Below are 26,917 nucleotides of genomic sequence, written 5' to 3' on the forward strand. Positions count from 1 at the left end.
ATTTTTCAGTTTTTGAGTTGTTAAAAAAGTTTGAAATATCCAATAAATGTCGTTCCACTTCATGATTGTGTCCCACTTGTTGTTGATTCTTCACAAAAAAATACAGTTTTATATCTTTATGTTTGAAGCCTGAAATGTGGCAAAAGGTTGCAAAGTTCAAGGAGGCCGAATACTTTCGCAAGGCACTATACTATTAAATGTCTTTGTTCGCCGTGGATCTCTGTTGGAACCAGCTCTCCTTAGGAAGGGTGTTGGGCCTTTCAGTGGCACGCTTGTAAGGCTCTGATTGTCCAAAAGGGATCACCCCTCCCCAGTCTTCTACTGTTGTTCACTCTGGAAGATGCTCCTTGGAAGATAGGCTAGTGTTGACGATTACCATTGGTGATACGAGTAGTAGAATAAGGTGATTCGAGAAGAGTAGTAGAATAGGATGGTTTGAAGAGTAGTAGAATGGTCCTACATAAATTAATTTTTCTAGATATTTAACTAAGGACAGCTTATCAGCCGTACTGTGATTGTCCGGGGGGCGAGCTTCTCACGTCTTTCGGGGCTTGGATACCAACTGTGCAAATTTTATAGAAGACAAATCATCTCTTTAAATCACATTCTTATCTTAACAAAAATAATTTGAAAATGTTTCATATTTCATTTACGAAGTATAGGATGGAGACTTTGTACATGTAGTGTATACTGTATATACAGTATTTCCTTTATAACCTTTAATGACATCACAAAATAACAACCTATATGACATTATTATTATTTAGATTACCACTGACCATTCCCCACGTTGTTATGTTAGAAATATTGTTCCAGTATTCGCTTTAGAATGTGTTAGAGTTTCGGGTGGATTTGGAGAGGGATGTTCTCTGGATTTCCTCTCCTTTTATTAATCTACAACAGGGCGGAAGGTGTCAACCCTCCACCAGCTCCCTCCTCTCCCCCTCTATGGGTGAGAGAGAGTCTGGTTACTGTCATCCATTGCACAGCTGATCTGACCCATTCGGATCCTCACAGGACAGTCATGACAGTCTCCCTCTGGTAGGTTAAATCTTGGAAGGATTCTGCAAGTTGAAATTAACACAAAAAATGACAACAGGATGTCCTGTATTGAAGGGCGACTCCGCAAACGCCGGAGTGAAGGGCGGGTCCCGCAGCTCCTGACTGACGAGCGGCTCCGTCAGCTCCTGACTGACGGGCGGCTCCGGCAGTTCCTGACTGATGGGCGGCTCCGGCCGCTCCTGACTGATGGGTGGCTCCGGCCGCTCCTGACTGACTGGCGGCTCTGGCAGCTCCTGACTGACGTGCGGCTCCGGCAGCTCCTGACTGACGGGTGGCTCTGGCAGCTCAGGACAGACGGGCGGCTCTGGCAGCTCATAACAGATGGGCGGCTCTGGCAGCTCAGGACAGACGGGCGGCTCTGGCAGCTCAGGACAGACAGGCGGCTCTGGACAGACAGGCAGCTCTGGCAGCTCAGGACAGATGGGCGGCTCTGGGAGCTCAGGACAGACTGGCGGCTCTGGGAGCTCATGACAGACAGGCGGCTCTGGCAGCTCAGGACAGACGGGCGGCTCTGGCAGCTTAGGACAGGCGGGTGGCTCTGGCAGCTCAGGACAGGCGGGGGCGGCTCTGGCAACTCAGGACAGACGGGCGGCTCTGGCAGCTCAGGGCAGACGGGCGAACCTGGACGGAGGAGATGGAGAGACAGCCTGGTGGGTCCTGTGGCAGCCCCACGCACCAGTCTGTCTCTCCGTCTCCTCACCCCAGGTTCGCCCGGGCTGTGGGTGTGCACTGGAGATCTGGTGCATACCACTCTCACCTCTCCCTTAGGCTCAATGCCCACATTCGCCCGGCATGGGCAGATCGCAGGCATAGGACACACTGCACCCTCCCAGCGCCCCGGAGACACAGCACGCAGAGCCGGCGGGGGATACCCTGGGCCGAAACGACGTACCGGAGACCAGACACGCTGAGCCGGCACAACACGCCCTGGCTGGATGCCCACACTCGCATGGCACTTGCGGGTGGCTGGCCTATAGTGCACCGGGCTATGAGGGCATACTGGCGACACCGTGCGCTTGACCGCATAACACGGTGCCTGACCAGTACTGCGCTTCCTCCGGTAAGCACGAGGAGTGGGCTCAGGTCTCCAACAACCCCCCCCCATATTTTGGGGCTCCCTCTCGTGCCTGTCATGCTGCCATGCTACCTCTTTATATCGCCACCGCTCAGCTTTCGCTGTCTCCAGTTCTTCCTTGGGCACCGATATTCCCCAGCCTGTGCCCAGGGTCCTTTAGCGTCTAAAATCTCCTCCCATGTCCATGGGTCCAGAGAACGCTGCTGCTCTATACCACACTGCTTGGTGCTTGGTATTGGGTGTTTCTGTAACGATTCTCATTGGTGGAAGGAGAGGAGGACTATAACAACATAGAAAAAATAACCTAGACTACCCACCCCAACTCACGCCCTGACCAACCTAACACAAAGACATAAAAAAGGAACTAAGGTCAGAATGTGACACCTATCCCTGATAACGCACCCCCTACCTGAAGTGAGTGCTCCTGTTCAATGTTCAAAACCGAGATGCCAGGGCTCTTAGCGTGGCTCACTTTTGATGCCTCAAAAGCTGTGCTCGCAAGCTCTCTGAGTTTTGAGATTGGCAAACCAACGTGGGCTGTAGGGCCCAAGTCGTTAATGAATGATACGTGTTCGATAGAAACATTTTTTGAATGGCAATAGCTCTTCCATTCCTGTTTCAGTGAGTAGGCCGAAGTAAGCTGATCGAAGCCTATGATAGTATGCTTGTGGGTGTTAATTCCAAGCTTGTTTGACAGTGTTAGCCAGCGAGCTGCTGTGTTTGGGAGTCGCAGAACCTCTGAATTCTATTTTCAAAGCTGTGGCAAGTTTCGCATAGTCGTTTTGCACGTGCTGCTGTTGTAGACGGATTAACCCTGTCACATGTCTATTCGACATTTGCTTCAACAGGTAAAGCCTGTCAGTACCAGTAGCGTTAGGGTAGCCATCCAAAACGTACTCTATGTCTGCTAATAATGTCTCCATGTCATTTGGCTTCCCTGGAACGGGATCAAAGGTGTGGAGGTTTTTGGCGATTTTTGTCAGTGTTCCTTGCAAAGTGCGCAGAGAGGGTTGGCTTCATCCTGTGGGGAAGTATGGGCCGAAAAGCCAAGAGGAGAAGCCAAGCTTTGGTATTGTTGGCAAGGAGGCGCCATATTACTCTGTGCCGAATGGCCAAGAGGAAAAGACTGAGGGACACCTGAGAGAGGCAAAGTCTGAAACCTTCTATCGTCTACACTCCTTTTTGTACCGAGCTCCAGTTGCGAGCTTGATTGTGTAGGGTAGTCATGCTGTAATGCGTGACTGTTCTGGAATTCCTCCAGATGGTACCTGCTACATCGCAGGGTCCACTTGGGTGCTTAGAGTACTTATTTTAGACATGTGAGTGTCGCACTTATCTGTCATGGTTTGCAGGTAGAGGTCTTGAGTGCGGAGCAAGAGATTCAGTGATGAGATGTCCTCCGCTTGCTTAGAGATCATTTTGTTCACCTGGGTTCTCTCATCATTCATTTGGTCAGCGACTTCAATGAGTTCCGCGGTTTAGTCATCCAACTTGGTTATTGTGTTCATAAGCTGATCGTCTTTGGTCTGCAGCATACCAGACGAGAACATTATTTCTTTGAATGTTGTTTATCAAAACTGCATGCATTCTATCAAGTTGTGTGCCCCTGTTCATAGATATCTCAACAGATTTATCTAGGTTGAGGATTGTGTTCCTGCAGAAGATGATTTTGTTGAAGAGTTTGTGCTCATTCGTCATCATAAGGTTTTGCTATTTCTTTAAAATGTTCCGTTTTCAAACACAGTTCCCTGGATAGCGGTATTTTGCCCTTTACTGTGGTTGTCATTAGTTTCCTGGTTCTCTCCACCTGTCCCTTCATGTCAACCGTGTTTTGCTCGTGCTTCTGCTGTGCACTGTGGTACTGGAACAATGTTAATCTCTGATGGCGGCCATGTATCAGGGTTGAACTGGAGAGAACCTTTACAAGGCTTGCGCCTTGTAAGAGAGAGATATACTCCTCCCACTGGGGTCCATCCGTTAGCACTCATGGAGCTCACCCACCCTCTTCATGTAAGTAATCGCTACCAAGAAAGCCACCTTCATAAAGAGGTGTTTCAGGGAGGCAGACTACAACGTTTCGAAAGGCAGCTTTGCCAAAGCTGAAAAGACCACATTCAAATCCTAGCTCGCCATTGACCAGGTCCTAGCTGGTCGCAGGCGACGAACCCCCTTCATAAACCTGGAGACCAAGGGATGGAGACCACCCTACTGGCATGTCCATCCACCCCACATGGCAAGCAGATATAGCAGCCAAATACCCTCAGTGTAGAGGCTGCTAAGCCTTCATCCAAGCGAGACTGCAGGTATTGGAGGACATACTGTACCCCGCATGACTCAGGCACCACCTCAATACCAGTGCACCAAGAGCAGAACAATCACCAGCTCAACTGGTATGCCGCGGTTGTATCCGGTGCCCTTGCACTCTGAATGGAGTTCATTACACCCTCCTGTAGTCCTAACATGGACCATTGGCACCGTTCAGTGGCCAAGCCCACCGACTGAGACAGCGGGTCCGGTCTCAGGGGAAGTAGCCAAGGTGTCCCAGACAACAGGGAATAGGAGAAGGCTGAACCAGGCTTGTCTGGGCCAGTATGGGGCCACCAGAAGCAGACAATGCTCTGCCATGCTGGTCCTGTCCAGCACAGCCTGGAACAGGGGAAAAAGGGGGGAATGCGTAAAGCTCCAATGTTAGCCAGTTAGTTTGGATGCTTCACTACTGTGATGTCAAAACGTTCTGATCAACCCTACTCATCGGTCATAGCGTCCAGTGTGCGCTCTGAATGCTCCGAGAGCGAAACGCTCTGAAGAATGGACAATCTGACAGCACAGTCGCAGTCACCAAAGCTCTGGATAACATAACAGCCTAACCAGCTCTGCTAGGGCGAGTAATGTTGAGTGAGCTGTTCTCTCATTTGTGTCTGGAAGTAACTAGCAAGTTAGCTTGGGTGCTTGATTGCTGTTGATACTACAGAAAGCTTGGATCAACCCTTAAAGAGATGGGTGGGGCTAAAGCTTAAGAGGTTGTGAACGATGCCGAAGGGGTGTTGACAAAGAAGGGTTCTCCAGTAGTAGTTCCAAAACATTCAAAGGACATTTTCTCAAAAGTGAGTTTACAAGTTTATCAGATTTCAAAGCAAAATTACTTTCCCATTGTTCCTCAACTGTAGTGTATGATATACCATTTTGTCTCTACTTTTATCCAATGTAAAAAACGCAATTTCAAATGTTGCTACATAAGCCCGATTTGAGCCTATCGGTCACATTTGTGAATCACAAAATCCAAAAGACATTGGTTTGATTCATTCTGAAAAGTGCCACATTCAGTTATTCAAGGGAAAGGGGATACCTAGTCAGTTGCACAACTGAATGCATTCAACCGAAATGTGTCTTCAACATTTAACCCAAGAGGTGCGTGGGATGCCTTAAACAACATCATCGGCACCCGGGGAGCAATTGTTGTTGGGGGTTAACTGCCTTGCTCAAGGGCAGAATGGCAGATGTGTTGTTATTAAGCCTACTGACTGTCAATACTGATAGTGGCTAATATTTAACACAATAGAAATAGGAAACAGAGAAAGTTGGGGTAGCCTATAATTAAGATATTCAAGAGGGCCCATCCCTGCAAGTTAAAAGGCTGTACAATTAAAATTCTGCATAATGCATTTCATACTCTTTAATGTGACAAAGTTGATATATCGATATGCTTAATTTTGTTGCCATATGACTGGTTTCACAATTGTCTCCAGTGATTATAGGATAAAATATATCTAAAACAAGTATCATTAATATTTACAATCCCCTTATCCAAATGGATTACTATTTTACCTAGCTCTTTTCAATAGCTCTCATGAAATTGTAAATTACACTGCATGGAGAATGATGTTATTTCTAACGGAAAATATTGAGTAGATACTTTTTCCCCTTGCGTAAAGGTGGCTGAATGATTAGGACATTAAGTCGATGTGAGAATATGGCAAATCTATAGACACCTCTGCCACACCTTCATTAGATATTAGATATCCACCCAAAAAGAAAATCAGGTGAATAGTGTGCTATTCTCATGCCTAAATTCAAGGTTAGAATACGTGTTGAGAGAAAATTGTTTAAAAAGGGAATCATCCCCTTTGAGTATCATAAGGAGCAGAGTCAGCATTCTTGGGCATTCTGGATAGAACTAGGAGTTGGAGGTGCATTACAGATCAAAATTGGTTTGGCGTTCGTACCGTTGTGGTCGTGACCTGGGCACAATGCCAGGTGGAGACAGTCCTTGAACGCCCCCACACAAAACGAGAACAGAGGGGTCATGCTCTCCGCCCCCAGGAAAGACACTAGGCCCGCTGGGAAACTACACAGGACCCCAATACGGCTTAAGTGTTTCGTGACAGGCAGCTGGTGGGGCACCCCACCATGCCAGGCTGTGTACTCCCCGTCAAAGAATTCCATGGCCCAGGAGTCAGAGCCGCGACCCAGCCAGCAGTCCTCGGCCCGGCCCTTGCGGGAGATGGTGGGGTAGGTGAGGCCCAGCTCCCAGTAAGTCTTCCCAGCCACATCTATCTCCCAGTAGTGACGCCCGGAGCTGAAGCCCTGCAGGCTGATCACGTTGAGGGTGGTGTCAAAGCGTCCTGGGAGCTCTGGTAGTTCCTGCCAGGTGTCTGTGTAGGTGACACTGTCACCATGCAGGGAGATGACCAGCTTGGGGTGCGCTGTCTCTGGGTCCAGGGACACCTCTGTAGAATCTGTTGACAGAGGTGTAATTTTCCCATGAGAAAATACTATATTTAAAATACTATATTATAATTGGCTGGATGTTTCAAGGCATAACCACTTTCAAGGCATAACCAGTTTTAATAACATGCAACATGTTTTTAAGTACAAAAACATGCTGTATGTTATAACGGCTTACCTTCACTTATAAATTATAGATGTAAGAAATGTATCCATAATGAAATACACTTTTTGAATTGTTTTAGAATTTCTACAGTATTCTGATAGACCACTAGGTGTAGAGGATCCATGGTACAAAAAGATCCTGCCTATCTCTCCACTTCCAGTTGTACTTAGCTATGTTTCCATTAACCTGTCCAGTAACTTTTTTTGGAAAGAAAGATTGCATTGAAAATAGATGCAACAATTGCCTGCTACGGTGCGTTTCCATTGAACTATCCTGTGTCAATAAAAACAGCTGGATGTAATGATGCCCCCCCCCCCACGAAAGCCACATTTGACATATTCTAATAATTCTCATGTGCCAACGTATCGTCACGTTCCATGCCATGGTGAAACTTGCACTCCTGTAGATCTGAAACAATTGGATCATGAAACTTGCATCTCGCCAACAAGAAAAGCAAGAAGAAGTAATTCAGATATTATTGAAAGTCAGGACAATCCTTGTCCTGCAAAGAAACATATATCTTTTTTAATAGTTTACAGCAGTATACATTTAGAATGGAATGTGGAGTGGATCTTTATAATTACATGATGGCATCATGTATTCCCGAATACCTTAAAAATAATTTGGCAATCATCATTTATTTGTCACCAAAAGCACTCACAAACTTCTACAGATGCACAATCGAGAGCATCCTGGCGGGCTGTATCACCGCCTGGTACGGCAACTGCTCCGCCCTCAACCGTAAGGCTCTCCAGAGGGTAGTGAGGTCTGCACAACGCATCACCGGGGGCAAACTACCTGCCCTCCAGGACACCTACACCACCCGATGTTACAGGAAGGCCATAAAGATCATCAAGGACATCAACCACCCGAGCCACTGCCTGTTCACCCCGCTATCATCCAGAAGGCGAGGTCAGTACAGGTGCATCAAAGCTGGGACCGAGAGACTGAAAAACAGCTTCTATCTCAAGGCCATCAGACTGTTAAACAGCCACCACTAACATTGAGTGGCTGCTGCCAACACACTGACACTGACTCAACTCCAGCCACTTTAATAATGGGAATTGATGGGAAATGATGTAAATATATCACTAGCCACTTTAAACAATGCTACCTTATATAATGTTACTTACCCTACATTATTCATCTCATATGCATACGTATATACTGTACTCTATATCATCGACTGCATCCTTATGTAATACATGTATCACTAGCCACTTTAACTATGCCACTTTGTTTACATACTCATCTCATATGTATATACTGTACTCGATACTTGTATCTTGCCTATGCTGCTTTGTACCATCACTCATTCATATATCCTTATGTACATATTCTTTATCCTCTTACACTGTGTATAAGACAGTAGTTTAGGAATTGTTAGTTAGATTACTTGGTTATTACTGCATTGTCGGAACTAGAAGCACAAGCATTTCGCTACACTCGCATTAACATCTGCTAACCATGTGTATGTGACAAATAAAATTTGATTTGTTTTGATTTGATTTATTTGAAAAACTGTTTCAATCATTATTTGTCACAATAAAGAAACTTAGACAAAATAAAAATCCCCCCTGTCGAATGGATACAAATGTTGTATCTTTAGAAAATGTCTCCTATATCTGCCGTTTACATTACACATGTTGCAAAGATTTGTTTTGCAACATTGCTTTTGTTGAAAAAAACCTGTGTCAATGGAATCCTGCCTAGTTACATCATAGCATCTTGAGATATAAATCATAAAATTGAAAAGATGTCATGGAATACTAAGGGTACTCACAGCTCTTGATGAGTCTCTTGGTAATGGGGGTCTGGGAGTGGATGAGTAGCAGCATATTGTTGGTGAGGGTGAGAATTTGGTCAGCTTTAGGCTCATCCAGGTTCACTTTGCTTGGGTCTGTCCTGCTCAGCAGATCCATCACTCTGGGTGAGAGAGAGGACAATTACCAACATTTAAAGCCTGGTCTCATAGACTAAATGTAACATAGTAAATGTAAATCAAATCAATCAAATGAGTGTGATATGTTACGTTTGGTATGGTTAAATAAGACAGATGGTTACTTAATAAGGCAAAAACAAAAGTAGGGTGGATGGGTTGGCGTATAATGCAAACATCTAGAAACTGAAAGGTTGAGAGTTTGAAATCTCATCACAGACAGTTTTAGCTAACCCTTCCAATGTTAACTAATTAGCAACTTGTCAACTACTTACTACTTTTTAGCTACTTTGCATGTTAGCTATCTCATCTCCGAACCCTAAACTTAACCCTTTTAGCTAACCCTTCCACTAACCTTAACCCTTTCACATAACTCCTAAACTTATCCCTAACCCCAAGCCTAGCTAAATTTAACTAGCTAGCTAACGTTAGCCACCTAGCTAGAATTCGTAACATATCATACATTTTGCAAATTTGTAATATATAACACAATTGTAATTCGTAACATGTCATACGAAATAGGTAATGGACATCCACAAATTAATACATACCACGCCATTCGAAACATATCATACTAAATTGAATGTTCCGGATATACATACAGAATAATATGAAATGCTCTGAGACCAGGTTGTCATTTACTGCAGTGGCTCTCGCATGAACAGTAGGCAGGTTTCCATTGACCCAAAAAGACATGTGTCATGGAAACGGCAGATATAGGATAAATGTTCTAAAGATTGATACCATTTGTATCTGTTCAACAGGGGTGGATTTTTCTTTAGTAGAACTTTATTGCGACAAATGATGATGGAAACAGTGTTTTTCGAACAACTGATGATTGCCGAATGAATCCTTTTGAAGGTATACGTAATTATAAAGCACCACTTCACATTTACTTAATGTCTACTGCTGTAATGGCTTTCCTCCTCTTCGTCTGAAAAGGAGAGGCGAGAAGGATCGGAGGCCCAATATGCGGCGTGTCCATGGTATTTATTTAAACACATAAACTGAACACTCCATGCAAAAACAATAAACTCTACACTCCATACAAAAACAATAAACGTAACGTGAATAACCGAAACCGAAAACAGTACCGTGTGGTGTAAAACACAGACACGGAAACAATCACCCACAAAACATCAGTGAAACCCAGGCTACCTAAGTATGATTCTCAATCAGAGACAACTAACGACACCTGCCTCTGATTGAGAACCATACTAGGCCGAACACAGAAAAACAACCTAGACACACAAAACATAGAATGCCCACCCAACTCGAGTCCTGACCAACTAAAACAAACAATTGACACAAATACTAGGGTCAGAACGTGACAGTACCCCCCTCCCAAGGTGCCGACTCCGGCCGCAAAACCTGAACCTATAGGGGAGGGTCTGGGTGGGCATCTGTCCGCGGTGGCGGCTCTGGCGCTGGACGTGGACCCCGATCCACCATAGTCTTAGTCCGCCTCTGTGGTCTCCTAGGAACGGCGACCCTTGCCGCCGACCCTGACCTGGGAACCCTAAACAACAGGCCCACCGGACTGAGGGACACCTCTGGACTTAAGGGGTAGCTCAGGACTGAGTGGTAGCTCAGGACTGAGGGGTAGCTCAGGACTGAGGGGTAGCTCAGGACTGATAGGTAGCTCAGGACTGAGGGGTAACTCAGGACTGATAGGTAGCTCAGGACTGAGGGGTAACTCAGGACTGAGGGGAAGCTCAGGACTGAAGGGAAGCTCAGGACTGATAAGTAGCTTAGGACTGAGGGGTAATTCAGGACTGAGGGGTAGCTCAGGACTGAGAGATAACTCAGGACTGATGGGTAGCTCAGGACTGAGAGATAGCTCAGGCTGGTTGACGGCTCTGGCAGATCCTGGCTGACTGGCGGCTCTGGCAGATCCTGGCTGACTGGCGGCTCTGGCGGCTCCACGCTGACTGGCGGCTCCACACTGACTGGCGGCTCTGGCGGCTCCACGCTGACTGCCGGCTCTGGCGGCTCCACGCTGACTGCCGGCTCTGGCGGCTCATGACAGACGGGAGGCTCTAGCGGCTCTGGACAGATGGGAGACTCTAGCAGCTCTGGACAGACGGGAGACTCTAGCAGCTCTGGACAGACGGTAGACTCTAGCAGCTCTGGACAGACGGAAGACTCTAGCAGCTCTGGACAGACGGGAGACTCTAGCAGCTCTGGACAGACGGGAGACTCTAGCAGCTCTGGACAGACGGGAGACTCTAGCAGCTCTGGACAGACGGGCAGCTCAGGTGGTGCTGGGCAGACGGGCAGCTCAGACGGCGCTGGGCAGATGGCCAGCTCAGGCGGCTCTGGGCAGACTGGAGACTCCGGCAGCGCTGGAGAGGAGGAAGGCTCTGGCAGCGCTGGACAGAGGAGCTCTGGCGCCCCTGGACTGAGGGGCTCTGGCGCCTCTGGACTGAGGGGCTCTGGCAGCTCTGGACAGACGGGAGACACCGACAGCGCTGGAGAGGAGGAAGGCTCTGGCTGCACTGGACAGAGGGGCTCTGGCTCCTCTGGACTGAGGGGCTCTGGCGCCTCTGGACTGAGGGGCGGAAACTCTGGTAGCGCCGGACAGGCGGGAGCACCTGTATTGATGGGACGGAGAGACAGCCTGGTGCGGGGTGCCGGCACTGGTGATACCGGGCTGGGGACACGCATCTCAGGGCGAATGCCTTGCATACTACGCCAAATCAACAGCTCTCCTCCAATTCTATTAACACTTCCTCGAGTGTCTGTTCATCTTCCATCCGTTCACACTCCTCCAATCTGTCCAATAACTCCTCGACACTCTCAGACTCAGCCAGCCCTCAGCTTTGCCGACAGCTCCAAGTGCCACCCCCCAAGAAAATTTTGGGGCTGCCTCTCGGGCTTCCTTGCCAGTCGCGTTCCCTCGTATCGATGGCTCCTCTCTCCGGGCTGCCTCTGCTCTCCTCAATGCCTCCACCTGTTCCCATGGTAGGCGATCCCTACCAGCCTGGATCTCCTCCCATGTGTAGCAACCCTTGCCATCCAAAACATCATCCCATGTCCAGGAATCCTGACATTTCTGCTTCTTCTGCTGCTGTTGCCTCTCCTGCTGCTGCTTTTGCTGCACTCCCCTGGTTTTTCCCAGGGTCCTCTCCCGTCAAGGATTTCCTCCCACGTCCAGGAGTCTTGTGTCTTTGGCCGCTGTTGCTGCTCATTCCCACGCCACTTGGTCCTTGTTTGGTGGGTGATTCTGTAATGGCTTTCCTCCTCTTCTTCTGAAGAGGAGAGGCGAGAAGGATCGGAGGACCAATACACGGCGTGGTAAGTGTCCATGGTATTTATTTAAACACATAAACTGAACAGTCCATACAAAAACAATAAACATAACGTGAATAACCGAAACCGAAAACAGTACCTTGTGTTGTAAAACACAGACACGGAAACAATCACCCACAAAACTACAGTGAAACCCAGGCTACCTACGTATGATTCTCAATCAGAGTCAACTAACGACACCTGCCTCTGATTGAGAACCATACTAGGCCGAACACAGAAAAACAACCTAGACACACAAAACATAGAATGCCCACCCAACTCACGTCCTGACCAACTAAAACAATCAATAAACACAAATACTAGGGTCTGAACGTGACAACTGCTTGCAAAATCACATTTTTTCAAGTATATAAATAATGTTTCTTTGCAAGAAAAGGATTGTCCTGACTTTGAAAATTCCTGAAATTCTTGAAGGTATATTTGTCAATTATTGCATTCTGTCCATGCTGGCTTTCGCAGGCTACTTGAGACATGAAACAGATAGGTGGGAGGGCATACAGGCTGTCGCCAAATTATTAATGCGCAATTTGCCTAAATTAGTAATGGAAATATTTCAACCACTACATTTTTATTTGACAGGCTTTTGCAGAAAAGTGCTTTGGTTGTTGGTGTAACTTCACTATATCCAACTGTTTTTATTGACACAGCTGGAAACACATTCATTTTCTATGAAAACTTTCTACGTGTCGACAGAAAATCGCCGGACAAGTTAATGGAACCATAGCTATTGACAGTTTATGATCAATAATGATGATTGTAAACATCTTTGTCAATAAAATGATTTATATAAAATATATGTGCATGCGGTATTAGAAACAACAGATGTATTTGGATCAAATTACATACCTGCCTTCTATCTCTGTGTCCTAGAGTCGATGTGGAGGAAATAAAGACAGTGATAGTGAATACAACAGCATCAATATCCATTCAATTCGTTTATGTTGAATAGAACTGAAGAGCCAAATCACCATTGTATCAGGCCGAATGATGTCCTTCTGGGCCAGCTCAGTGGTGAGCCTGGCCAGATCCTGCTCTATCTCCTGGATGATGATACAATTATTTTCCATCAGGTCCTCCAGGGCTGTGACTGCAGCTCTCTCCTCCATCTCCAGCTGGGTCAGAGTTATCCTGAGGTCCTCATTCAGAACCCTCTGGATGTCCTCATACTTCTTCTTTATACTCTCCTTCATCGCTGAGGACTTTTTCTGGTTGTGGGACACAGAACCAGTCAATGCGAAAGTCATTGCAACATTTCACATCTTAGAGTTTATATGCTACCATGTTGTGCATGTTTTTCACCACAAATAGATGCCATAGAAATATAAATGTCAGATGTGACCATAGAAATATAATTACTAGAAGGGACAAAGCCCCTCAGACCACTTCAATTTGACTGGAACACTCATGTGTGCATTCAATATGTCTGACATTTTATTGTGATGCTTGTGACCTCTGTTCACACAGATGAAGCCCCGTGCTGTTTACTTACAATGATTTCAGTTTGCTTTGCACTTAGTTTCTTCATTCGGAGCTTCACAGCCTCTCTTTGCCTCTTCAGACATTCCTGGTGCTTCAACTGCATCTCCTGAGGAGTGAAAAAAAGTAGCACACACCTGATCCTGAGTCTTCATCTTCAAGGCCTTACTCTAAGTGAGATGATCAGTTATACCAATGAAGAAAAGCTGACAAAATTGCAAAGGGAAGTTGTAATAAACCAAAGACTTCTAGTCCTGTGTCAATTAGTCTTAAATCAATATAGACTACCTGGCACTCTTTAACAATACCACGCTTCTAGTTTCACAAGCTCAGGTACTAGAGTATAGTGGGTAGGGTTGTGTCCTTAGAAATACGGGGATGGCCCATTCAATGAGCCATATTGGGTGTACCCATGAGGGTGCAGTCAAATTGCTGTGGTCTGAGGGGATTATCCTTTCTAGTTATTATATTTATATGGTTATGTCAATGGGGCCCTTCATTCTCCCCTAGAAAGTATTCACCTTGACTCCACAGGTACATTATCCATTAGGGAAAGGGGGTTTTCAAGCCAGTTGTACAACTGAAATGTGTCTTCCACATTTAAACCAATCCCTCTGAATCAGAGAGGTGCGGGGGGCTGCCTTAATCGACATCCATATCGTCGGCACCTGGGGAACAGTGGGTTAACTGACTTGCTCAGGGGAAGAACGACAGATTTTTACCTTGTCAACTTGGGGATTTGATTCAGCAAACTTTTGATTTACTGTCTTAACGCCCTAACCACTAGGCTACCTGCCACCCCATTGTGTACCTGTAGGCTGCCACTCAAAAGAAGAAGAAAACAACCCCAGTAAGAAATACATACAGAGTTTAAGTGATAATAAATTCTGTATCAACAGGAAAAGAAAACCCTCCCCATACCACCCCTTCCACATGGGCCTGAAAGCAAAGAACATAAAAAAGGTATATTGATATATATATCCAGCACAAGTCAAAAGTTGGGAGACACCTACTCATTCATTCAAGGGTTTTTCTTTATTATTTACTATTTTTTACATGTAGAATAAAAACTATGAAATAAAACATGGAATTATGTAGTAACCAAAAGTGTTTAAAAAATCAAAACATATTTTATATTTCAGATTCTTCAAATTGGCCACACTTTGCCTGGATTACAGCTTTTCACAGCCTTGGCATTCTCCCAGCCAGCTTCACCTGGAATGCTTTTCCAACAGTCTTGAAGGAGTTCCCACATATGCTGAGCACGTGTTGGCTGCTTCTCCTTCACTCAGCGGTTCAACTCATAACCAAACCATCTCAATGTGGGCGGCAGGTAGCCTAGTGGTTAGAGTGTTGGCCTAGTAACCAAAAGGTTGCAAGATCAAATCCCTGAGCTGACAGGGTAAAAAGCTATGTTCCTAGGCTGTCATTAAAAATAAGAAATTGTTCTTAACTGACTTGCCTAGTTAAATAAAGGTAAAATAAAAAATTGGGTTGAGGTTGGGTGATTGTGGAGGACAGGTCATCTGATGCAGCACTCTTGGTCATATAGCCCTTACACAGTCTGGAAGTGTGTTTTGGGTCATTCTCCTGTTGAAAAACAAATGATAGTCACACTAAGCGCAAACCAGATGTGATGGCATATCACTGCAGAATGCTGTGGTAGCCATGCTGACTAAAGGACAGATTTACACCTGTCGAATGTCCATTGCTCGTGTTTCTTGGCCCAAGCAAGTCTCTTCTTCTTATTGGTGTCCTTTTGTAGTGTTTATTTTTCAGCAATTCGATCATGAAGGCCTGATTCACGCAGTCTCCTCTGAACAGTTGATGTTGAGATGCATTTATTTGGGCTGCAATCTGAGGTGCAGTTAACTCAAATGAACTTATCCTCTGCAGCAGAGGTAACTCTGGGTCTTCCTTCCCGTGGCAGTCCTCATGAGAGCCAGTTTCATCATAGCACTTGATGGTTTTTGTGACTGCACTTTCAAAGTTCTTGAAATTTTCAGGCTTGACTGACCATCATGTCCCAATGTAATGATGGACTGTCGTTTTTCTTTGCTTATTTGAGCTGTTCTTGCCATAATATGGATTTCATCTTTTACCAAATAGGGGTATCTTCTGTATACCACCCCTACCTGTCACAACAAAACTGGCTCAAATGCATTAAATAGGAAAGAAATTCCACAAATGAACTTTTAACAAGGCACACCTGTTAATTAATTGAAATGCATTCCAGATGACTACTGCATGAAGCTGGTTGAGAGAATTCCAAGAGTGTGCATAGCTGTCATCAAGGCAAAGGGTGGTTACTTTGAAGAATCTCAAATATAAAATATATTTTGATTTGTTTAACACTTTTTTTGGTTACTACATGATTCCCTATGTGGTATTTCATAGTTTTTATGAGGTGAGATCACCTTGCCTGTTACTTCTAGTTATTCTGAACAGAACAGAGCCGGTATCGCCTGTTATTACTATGGCTGAGGGATTGGCATATACTGTAGTATTTGAATCATATTAATGAAAACAGAGCCAAGTACCATGTCACAAAACCAGCCAAAGATGACAATTCTCATCTATCAAAAGCTTTTTCTGCATCAAGAGATAGAAGTGCCCAAGGAGCTTTGGTTTCTGATGAAGCATGTAAAATATGTATTTGAAAATAGTTAAATATCTGTGTTTATCAAAGAAAGAGGGTGATAATGAGAGCACTGAATGGATTTTACCTTTTAAAAAAATTGCAAAATTAGTCCTGCATTTACATCCCTTCCAAAATGAACCTTTGTGAACGGCTGTGTTAATCATTGCAAGTATGACGTAATTGGTTCCACATTTTTAAATAGACCTCAGGAGGAACTGGGTGATTTACCTTTATTCATGTTATCCAATGACCTTTTGAGTTCATGTAGAGATTTAGGCTCCCAGCTTCCTCAGTTGCGAAAAGAGGAGATATCTTTTAAAAAGGACTTGATCTGGCTTGGTGTTTGATTTACAATCAGAGGTGTACAATTCTTTATAGAAACTGGATAATTTTTGGTTAATTAATTTGGATTCAACAGTTGCAATTTTCACTAATTGATCATTGATGAAAAACTTGTTAGCCAATAGACGACTGGGTCGATTACCATGGAAGTAATGGTTAAGTCTAACCCGAAGGATGGCAAATTCTCCTCTCTGTCTTGTCAATAGATTTAGTTATATATTTTAGTTATCTTCTGACTTTGAAGAGAGTAGTTGTTACCTCGTCGTTTGTTGACAACTTTTCCAATTCTGATATCTTCTTTATGATTTATTCCACCCAGATGCAAATGCAGTTGCATTGTTTGTTTTTTGTTAAACCTTTAATGGCGTCCCATAAAAATCAGTGGATCAGATTTAATTTTTGTTAATCATTATAAATTCAAAATGTACAAAACGTAGGATTTTGTACTAAGGAAGCGTTAAAGTGCCATCTTGTGGTTATTTTAGGAAATTATGACATTTGTATCTGTCAGAAGCATGTTGATGAGATAGACTCATATGTCGAATTTCTATTTTCTTGATCAAAGAAAATAGAGTAGATTCTAGTACGTAATGGATTCGGGAGAATGTTTTGTGCCTGTTTGAATAGAAAGTGTGCTCTTTTGCTTCAGGGATATGAGCTCGCCAGGCATCAAGGGTTGTAATCAGAGAGCATATGTTGGAGAGCCTTGGTTGCCTTTGGATTGTAGTTGGTCTTATTAGAGTCGTCCCGCATATCCAGAATGGCATTCATGTCTGTCCTGATAACCAGTTGGAATTCAGTTAATTCTAACATAAGCTAACAGAAGTTATTATCCAATTTGATACATAGATATTTAGCAATACTGTATTTCCTCCATTCATACCATACTTTAAAACTATAGGCCTACTATAAACCTGGGTGTTTGTGTATCAGTATGTGTGTGTGTGTTTGAGAGAGAAAGAGACAGTTCCATGGGTGTCTGCCTCTTTATTGGCTGAAGTCCAAGAAGTCAACGGAACACACTGTCTGATTTGTTCCATAAAACTTGACAGGAGAGTCCTCATATTACATTACACACTGTAGTTCCTTGAACAACATATATGAACCACAGTGTTTATTATAGTTTAATAGCTGAGAGGAGAACAGGTAAACTAATACAGGCGATACCTTTGGAGTAGCTGAGGATTAACATACACAGTGATTTAAAGCTTTATTTTTTGCTTATATTTTAGTACAACAAATGGCAGTGTGGGTTTCATTTATAAAACAGTCATTTCAAATAGTATTTCATTTTTATTTTTTACATTTAATGTGTTTGTTAGTAAAATAGGAATTGCTACTCCAATGGGAGCCTGAGAGGCGAAACTGAGTCGAACTCATTTGGCATCAAACCAAAGAAAACAGACTGAAACAGGGAGGGACTACTTGGACTCATCCAATAATGAAGGCTCATTTCCGTTTTCTGTTGAAAAGCAGTTTAAAATGTTTTCCGTTTCATGCCCTAAAGAATATGACCCGGATCTATACGTAAACCCCATTATATTGTTTTGAATAGCAGCTTTTCCAGACTCTGATGCCAGTGAGAGTAACATAGTTAGGAGCTTAGTCTAGCTGGTATGTACTAGGGCCATAAAGAAATGGCAAGACCCAATATTTCCCATGATGAAGACAGCCATTTGATTTGACTTGATAGCCCAAATGAGGGCAAACTGACCATTGACATGTGAAGCTGACAGACATTCAATTTTTGCATGTGAACAGCATGTTTCATATGGTGCCATGAAATTCTACTAACAAGGTTCCACAGGAATCAACAGCAACAAATATGAGGAAACAAGCAGGTCAAGGAAAGCAGTTCCATTCAAAGCAAAGCCAGAAATTAAAACAAGCGCAGCAATCAAAAAGAACATGACTTAATTCATAATTCTTTCTAATTTTTGAACATGGAAGAAATTGTTTTATTTTCTTTCCTTGTAGCCTTTCAAATGTATCTAATAGTAATCACATCATGTATTCAGTCTGCAGAGGAGGCATCGTGAAAAAAGAAAGAAGAGTCTCCATTGCCTTCTTGAACATGTCAGAAAAAAAGGTTGACAAAAATCTAAACAAACTTTACATCTATATTACAGTGTTAAAGTAGAGTGCTATCTGAAAGGATGGGATGAGTGCATTCTGCTCTGACTGCTAGAAGAGATTGGCCTTCTTTTTCATGTTGTTGCGTTTCCACAGTGGAAGCCTGTCAAACTCCTGGATCTCCATCCCAAAGATGTCAAAGAACGTTTCTGGGGCTAAGTGGCGCTAGAGTGAGAAGAGAGGTTGAGAAAAGAAGGAGGGGAAGGGGGGATGTTGTGGTTAACATTTCCGCTCCTATATGGTCATTGAAAAACTCAAGAAGCTATATGGATCTACGGATTCTGTACTTTCCTTGCTAAGTATTTGTGTAGCATTCATGCACACACATGCAGAAATCAAATGATACCTCCAGTCTTGTTCTGTCCACCTCCCTTGGCAGTTTAGCTCGCCCTCTACTGGTTATCATGAGCATTTCATATGGTACAACCTTCAAAACGGAGACACTCATCAGTAAAGGATGTCAATACTGAATTAAGCTTCAAAAGGAGATTGTTGCAAGATGGACCCTTGGGCCATCAAAACGGACTGAGGACCCAATTCAATCAAACCTGGATACTAGGTTTTAACATACAGTGCATTCGGAAAGTATTCTGACCCTTTGACTTTTTCCACGTTTTGTTACAGCCTTATTCTAAAATGGATTAAATAAAACATTTTCCACATCAATCTACACACAAAATACCCCAGAAATCTAATGCTTGCACATTTATTAAAAATAGAACATAAATACCCTATTTACATAAGTATTCAGACCCTTTGCTATGAGACTCAAAATGGAGCTCATTGATCATCCTTGAGATGTTTCTACAACTTGGAGTCCACCTGTGGTAAATTCAATTGATTGGACATGATTTGGAAAGGCACACACCTGTCTATATAAGGTCCCACAGTTGACAGTGCATGTCAGAGCAAAAACCAAGCCATGAGGTCGAAGGAATTGTCCGTAGAGCTCAGAGACAGGATTGTGTCGAGGCACAGATCGGGGGAAGGGTACCAACACATTTATGGAGCATTGAAGGTCCCCAAGAACACAGTGGCATCCATCATTCTTAAATGGAAGAAGTTTGGAACCACCAAGACCTTTCTGAGAGCTGGGCACCCTGCAAACTGAGCAATTGGGAGAGAAGGGCTTTGGTCAGGGAGGCGACCAAGAACCCTATGGTCTCTCTGACAGAGCTCAAGAGTTCCTCTCTGAAAATGGGAGAGCCTTCCAGAAGGACAACCATCTCTGCAGCACTCTACCAATCAGGCCTTTGTGGTAGAGTGGCCAGACAAAATCCACTCCTCATTAAATGGCACATGACAGCCTGCTTGAAGCTTGCCAAAAGGCACCTAAAGGACTCTGACCATGAGAAACAAGATTCTCTGGTCTGATGAAACCAAGATTGAGTTCTTTGGCCTGAATATAAAGCGTCACGTCTGGAGGAAACCTGTCACCATCCCTACGGTGAAGAATGGTGGTGGCAGTATCATGCTGTGGGGATGTTTTTCAGCGGCAGGGACTTGGAGACTAGTCAGGATCGAGGCAAAGAAATGGAGTAAAGTACAGAGAGATCCTTGATGAAAACCTGCTCCAGAGCGCTCAGGACCTCAGACTGGGACGAAGATTCACCTTCCAACAGGACAACGACCCTAAGCACACAGCCAAGACATTGCAGGAGTGGCTTCTGAATGTGCTTGAGTGGCCCAGCCAGAGCCCGGAATTGAACCCGAGCGAACATCTCTGGAGAGACCTGAAAAAATCTGTACAGCGACGCTCCCCATCCAAACTGACAGAGCTTGAGATGATCTGCAGAGAAGAACGGGAGAAAGTCCCCAAATACAGGTGTGCCAAGCTTGTAGCATCATTCCCAAGAAGACCCGAGGCTGTAATCAGTGCCAAAAAAATGTTTTTGATTCGTCATTACAAGGTATTGTCCATAGATTGAGAGGCAAAAAAACAATTAATTCAATTTTACAATAAGGCTGTAACTTAACAAAAGTCATTGGGTCTTAATATTTTCTGAATACACTGTATATCCAAAAAGGGGAAAGAAAGAATACTTATGCTGTAATTATTTTATTGAGTACATGAATCCACACATTCATCGCTGCAGACAACGCATTATCATATTTGAGATCCCACGGAAACCAGGTATCCAAGTTTGATTTGACAGGGCATCGTTTTTACAGTTATAGCATGTTCAAAACTGATAGTCTTGACTGAGACAGGGGAACACTGGGTAGGGACAACAAGTGTGACAGGAGATTGTGAGTGAGGGCTGATGGGGCTATAGACCCTGGGAGCTCAACTATAAGGGTATCAGTTGGTGGGGAGGTGCATGATGCCAGTATCGTTGTGTAGGTACGTGCATTACTGCGCTCATTACTACCAAAACATCTACAATGAGTGTACAAAACATTCAGAACACCTGTTCTTTCCATGATATAGACTGAACATGGGAATCCAGATGAAAGCTATGATCCATTATTGATGGTCACTTGTTAAATCCCCTTCAGTGTAGATGAAGGGGATGAGACAGGTTAGAGAAGTATTTAAGCCTTGAGACAATTGAGACATGGATTGTGTATGTGTGCCATTCAGAGGGTGAATGGTAAGACAACATATTTAAGTGTCTTTGAATGGGGTATAGTAGGTGCCAGGTGCACCGGTTTGTGTCAAGAACTGTAACGCTGCTGGGTTTTTCATGCTCAACAATTTCCCGTGTGTATCAAGAATGGTCCACCACCAAAGGATATCCAGCCAACTTGACACAACTGTGGGAAGCATTGGAGTCAACATGAGCGAGCATCCCTGTGGAACGCTTTTGACACCTTGTATAGTCCATGCCCTGACGAATTGAGACTGTTCTGAGGGCAAGGGGGGGTATATCAGTTAAAATGTGAATATGTTGGAATATCTGACCAGACAAGATTAGGCTTACAGATCGTCATTTTCAAAGAACTGTGGCCCTAAAATAATGCTAAGTTACAAAATAGAGACAGTACGTGTTAAGCAATTTGTTTAAATTAAATTGTCAAGTCATAGATCGAGTCATGGGAAGCAGCTATACTGTGGGCTTTACAGCAAACGTATGTTAGGCCCAGTACACAAACACACCTAGATGAGATCGATTGAAATTTAGAGGAAGAGTTTTGCAAGATCTTATTGAAATGCTATAATAAGCAACCAGGGGAGTGATTTGTGCTTTTTTTCCCGCCCTCTATCTGATCAACTCATAGTAGTCAAACCAGTCATGAAAATCCAACAATGAAGGTGTCTCCTCTTCATTAAGTTGTATCAAAGACACATTTGGTATTGGATTTTCCACTGTATGTTACATACAGTCTGTATTGAAGCCATGTGCGAATGAGCATGGAGAAGCCGGCATGCTAAGCGAGAGGTGACTCAGTTCACTAGCCCCTGTCTAGACTGCAGCACAGCCATAGCCTCATGGGAGATTTAGTACTTTAGAGGGGCTGCCTTTGGTTACAGGAACCCATGAAGGGACTGACTACCAGCTGCATACTGTAGGTAGTTAGTGGTGATATGAGACACCAATCATATACAGTTGAAGTTGGAAGTTTACATACACTTAGGTTGGAGTCATTAAAACTAGTTTTTCAACCACTCCACAAATTTCTTGTTAACAAACTGTAGTTTTGGCAAGTCGGTTAGGATATCTACTTTGTGCATGTAATTTTTCCAACAATTGTTTACAGACAGATTATTTCACTGTTTCATAATTGCGGTGGGTCAGAGGTTTACATACCATGAGTTGACTGTGCCTTTAAACTTCTTCAGGCTAGGGTCTATTTTTATCCAGTTCCTGTCTGACTGACGTGCCCAAAGTAAACTGCCTGTTACTCAGGTCCAGAAGCCAGGAACTGCATATAATTGGTACCATTGGATAGGAAACACTTTGAAGTTTGTAGAAATGTTAAAATAATGTATGAGACTAAAACACAATTGATATGGTAGGAGGAAATCAAATGAAAAACTAACCAGGTTTTTTTTTGAGAGCCATGCTCTTTCAATGGAAAGTTATGGGTCCTATGAAATTCCAGCTCCCAGATTGCAATTTCTATGGCTTCCACTAGATGCCAACAGTCTTTGTTCAAGCTTTCAGGCTTGTTTCTTCCCAAACAAGGAAGAATTTTGAGTTTTGGTACTGGGAGTCAGAGTTGGAAATCAGTCTGTGTGCGCACGACAGAGGACGCGCACTTGCTAATTTTACTTTTCTATTGAACAAACTTCTTTCCGGTATGAAATATTATAGTTAAATTAAATTTTAGGGTACCGGAGGATTAAATATAAATGTATTTTGACTTGTTTTAACAAAGTTTAGGGGTAGCTTTTTGTATTCCTTTGCATGTTGAACGAGTGGACTACTCAAAACGATGGCGCCAACTAAACTGACTTTTTGGCATATAAAAGATTTTATCTATCAAAACGACCATGCATGATGTAGCTGGGACCCTTGGGATTGCAAATCAGAGGAAGATTTTCAAAAAGTAAGTGAACATTTAGTTGCTATTTGTGATTTTACGAAGCCTGTGTTGGTTGAAAACAATTTTGATGTGGGAGCAGTCCTCAAACAATAGCATGCCTTTGCTGTGAAGCCTATTATAATTCGGACAATTCCATTAGATTAACAAGAATTTAAGATTTTAACTGACATAAGACACTTGTACATACCTAGATGTTTAATATTCATAATATCTTCCAATTTCACTGGAAGTTGTCAACAGGTGTCCCGCTGGCGGGACGCCTATCCTCGAGAGGTTTTAAACAGCTTGGAAAATTCCAGAAAATGTCATGGCTTTAGAAGCTTCTGACAAATTATGTCAATTAGCCTGAGTCAATTGGAGGTGTACCTGTGGATGTATTTCAAGGCCTACCTTCAAACCTAGTGCCTCCTTGATTGACATCATGGGAAAATCAAAAGAAAATCAGCCAAGACCTCAGAAAAAAAATTGTAGACCTCCAAAAGTCTGGTTCATCCTTGGGAGCAATTTCCAAACGCCTGAAGGTACCATATTCATCTGTACAAACAATAGTACGCAAGTATAAACACCATGGGACCATGTAGCCGTCATACCGTTCAGGAAGGAGATGTGTTCTGTCTCCTAGAGATGAACATACTTTGGTGAGAAACGTGCAAATCCATCCCAGAACAGCAAAGGACCTTGTGAAGATGCTGGAAGAAACAGGTACAACAGTATCTATATCCACAATAAAAAGAGTCCTATATTGACATAAACTGAAAGGCCACTCAGCAAGGAAGAAGCCACTGCTCCAAAACCATCATATAAAGCCAGACTACGGTTAGCAACTGCACATAGGGACAAAGATTGTACTTTTTGGAGAAATGTCCTCTGGTCTGATGAAACAAAAATATAACTGTTTGGCCATAATGACCATCCTTATGTTTGGAGGAAAAAGGGGAAGGTTTGCAAGCCAAAGAATACCATCCCAACTATGAAGCATGGGGGTGGCAGCATCATGTTGTGGGGGTGCTTTGCTGCAGGAGGGACTAGTGCACTTCAAAATAGATGGCATCATGAGGTACGAAAATTATGTGGTTACAGTGGGGCAAAAAAGTATTTTGTCAGCCACCAATTGTGCAAGTTCTCCCACTTAAAAAGATGAGAGGCCTGTCATTGTCATCATAGGTACACTTCATCTATGACAGACAAAATGAAAAAAAAAATCCAGAAAATCACATTGTAGGATTTTTAATTAATTTATTTGCAAATTATGGTGGAAAATAAGTATTTGTTCACCTACAAACAAGCAAGATTTCTGGCTCTCACAGACCTGTAACTTCTTCTTTAAGAGGCTCCTCTGTCCTCCACTCATTACCTGTATTAATGGCACCTGTTTGAACTTGTTATCAGTGTAAAAGACACCTGTCCACAACCTCAAACAGTGACACTCCAAACTCCACTATGGCCAAGACCAAAGAGCTGTCAAAGGACACCAGAAACAAAATTGTAGACCTGCACCAGGCTGGGAAGACTGAATCTGCAATAGGTAAGCAGCTTGGTTTGAAGAAATCAACTGTGGGAGCAATTATTAAGAAATGGAAGACATACAAGACCACTGATAATCTCCCTCGATCTGGTGCTCCACGCAAGACCTCACGCTGTGGGGTCAAAAATCCCAGAACCACACGGGGGGACCTAGTGAATGACCTGCAGAGAGCTGGGACCAAAGTAACAAAGCCTACCATCAGTAACACACTACGCCGCCAGGGACTCAAATCCTGCAGTGCCAGACGTGTCCCCCTGCTTAAGCCAGTACATGTCCAGGCCCATCTGAAGTTTGCTAGAGAGCATTTGGATGTTCCAGAAGAGAATGTCATATGGTCAGATGAAACCAAAATATAACTTTTTGGTTAAAACTCAGCTTGTCGTGTTTGGAGGACAAAGAATGCTGAGTTGCATCCAAAGAACACCATACCTACTGTGAAGCATGGGGGGGAAACATCATGGTTTGGGCTGTTTTCTGCAAAGGGGACAGGACGACTGATCCGTGTAAAGGAAAGAATGAATGGGGCCATGTATCGTGAGATTTGAGTGAAAACCTCCTTCCATCAGCAAGGGCATTGAAGATGAAACGTGGCTGGGTCTTTCAGCATGACAATGATCCCAAACACACAGCCCGGGCAATGAAGGAGTGGCTTTGTAAGAAGCATTTCAAGGTCCTGGAGTGACCAAGCCAGTCTCCAGATCTCAACCCCATAGAAAATCTTTGGAGGGAGTTGAAAGTCCGTGTTGCCCAGCAACAGCCCCAAAACATCACTGCTCTAGAGGAGATCTGCATGGAGGAATGTGTGAAAACCTTGTGAAGACTGACAGAAAACGTTTGACCTCTGTCATTGCCAACAAAGGGTATATAACAAAGTATTGAGATAAACTTTTGTTATTGACCAAATACTTATTTTCCACCATAATTTGCAAATAAATTCATTAAAAATCCTACAATGTGATTTTCTGGATTTTACTTTCTCATTTTGTCTATCATAGTTGAAGTGTACCTATGATGAAAATTACAGGCCTCTCTTATCTTTTTAAGTGGGAGAACTTGCACAATTGGTGGCTGACTAAATACTTTTGTGCCCCACTGTATATTGAAGCATCATCTCAAGACATCAGTCAGGAAGTTAAAGCTTGGTCGCAAATGGGTCTTCCAAATGGACAATGACCCCAAGCATACTTCCAAAGTTGTGGCAAAATGGACAACAAAGTCAAGATATTGGAGTGGTCAAAAAGCCATCACAATTTGTGGGAAGAACTGAAAAAGTGCGTGCGAGCGAGCAAGGAGCCCTACAAACCTGGCTCAGTTACACCAGCTCTGTCAGGAGGAATGAGCCAATATTCACCCAACTTATTGTGGGGAGTTTGTGGAAGGCTTACCAAAACATTTAACCCAATTAAGCAATTTAAAGGCAATGCTACCAAATACATATTGAGTGTATGTAAACTTCTGACCCACTTGGAATGTGATGAAAGAAATAAAAGCTTAAATAAATCATTCTCCACTATTATTCTGCCATTTCACATTCTTAATATAAAGTGGTGATCCGAACTGACCTAAAACAGGGATTTTTTACTCGGATTAAATGTCAGGAATTGTGAAAAACTGAGTTTAAATGTATTTGGCTAAGGTGTATGTAAACTTCCGACTTCAACTGTACCTCCTGTTATCGGTACCGAGGTTTACCTCACTATTCCTTCTATTATATCACCCAATGGTTGCGGTGGCTCCGATGTGCCAAGCTCACTTGAAGCTCTCTTTACTGACTCAGCATATTTGTTTTTGTAGCGTACACATTTTTGTAGTAAAGTATAAAAAAACTTGGAATGTCGGTCAAATATACTAATAAGGATAGGGCACATACATCAGGTAAATTCAAAATCTTTATAAAGAAATTATATAAAAAAATAAAAGATACTTGCTTTTGTTTCCAACATATTAGGCATAGACACTCCCCTGTCCATTCTTGTTACTGCAGCACTGCCATCCCTAATGTGCTACAGGATAGAACATACAGTACACAC

The 26,917-nt window shown here is 43.5% G+C and overlaps 2 protein-coding genes across 2 annotated transcripts in view; both read right to left on the reverse strand.

Moving 5' to 3' along the window:
- Nucleotides 1–6,283: 6,283 nt before the first annotated feature.
- On the reverse strand, nucleotides 6,284–13,861 carry LOC135559378 (probable E3 ubiquitin-protein ligase TRIML1). Its single transcript, XM_064993538.1, has 4 exons — nucleotides 13,769–13,861; nucleotides 13,253–13,484; nucleotides 8,812–8,976; nucleotides 6,284–6,873 (listed from the first exon to the last, which is right to left on the reverse strand). Exons 1-4 carry the CDS (start codon nucleotides 13,859–13,861, stop codon nucleotides 6,284–6,286), a joined length of 1,080 nt encoding a protein of 359 aa, XP_064849610.1.
- A 4,162-nt stretch (nucleotides 13,862–18,023) lies between these two features.
- LOC135504731 (actin-binding LIM protein 1-like) overlaps nucleotides 18,024–26,917 on the reverse strand; it is a 152,504-nt gene continuing 143,610 nt past the window's right edge. Inside the window, exons 21-23 of the mRNA XM_064923550.1 lie at nucleotides 26,816–26,890; nucleotides 19,218–19,298; nucleotides 18,024–19,036 (exon numbers count right to left, since the gene is read on the reverse strand). Of these exons, the coding sequence (XP_064779622.1) occupies nucleotides 18,923–19,036; nucleotides 19,218–19,298; nucleotides 26,816–26,890 (270 nt within the window). The 3' untranslated portion in view covers nucleotides 18,024–18,922. The remainder of the gene's footprint in view (nucleotides 19,037–19,217; nucleotides 19,299–26,815; nucleotides 26,891–26,917) is intronic.

The sequence above is a fragment of the Oncorhynchus masou genome, chromosome 18, assembly GCF_036934945.1.
Source record: "Oncorhynchus masou masou isolate Uvic2021 chromosome 18, UVic_Omas_1.1, whole genome shotgun sequence".
In the NCBI taxonomy this organism is placed as follows: domain Eukaryota; kingdom Metazoa; phylum Chordata; class Actinopteri; order Salmoniformes; family Salmonidae; genus Oncorhynchus; species Oncorhynchus masou.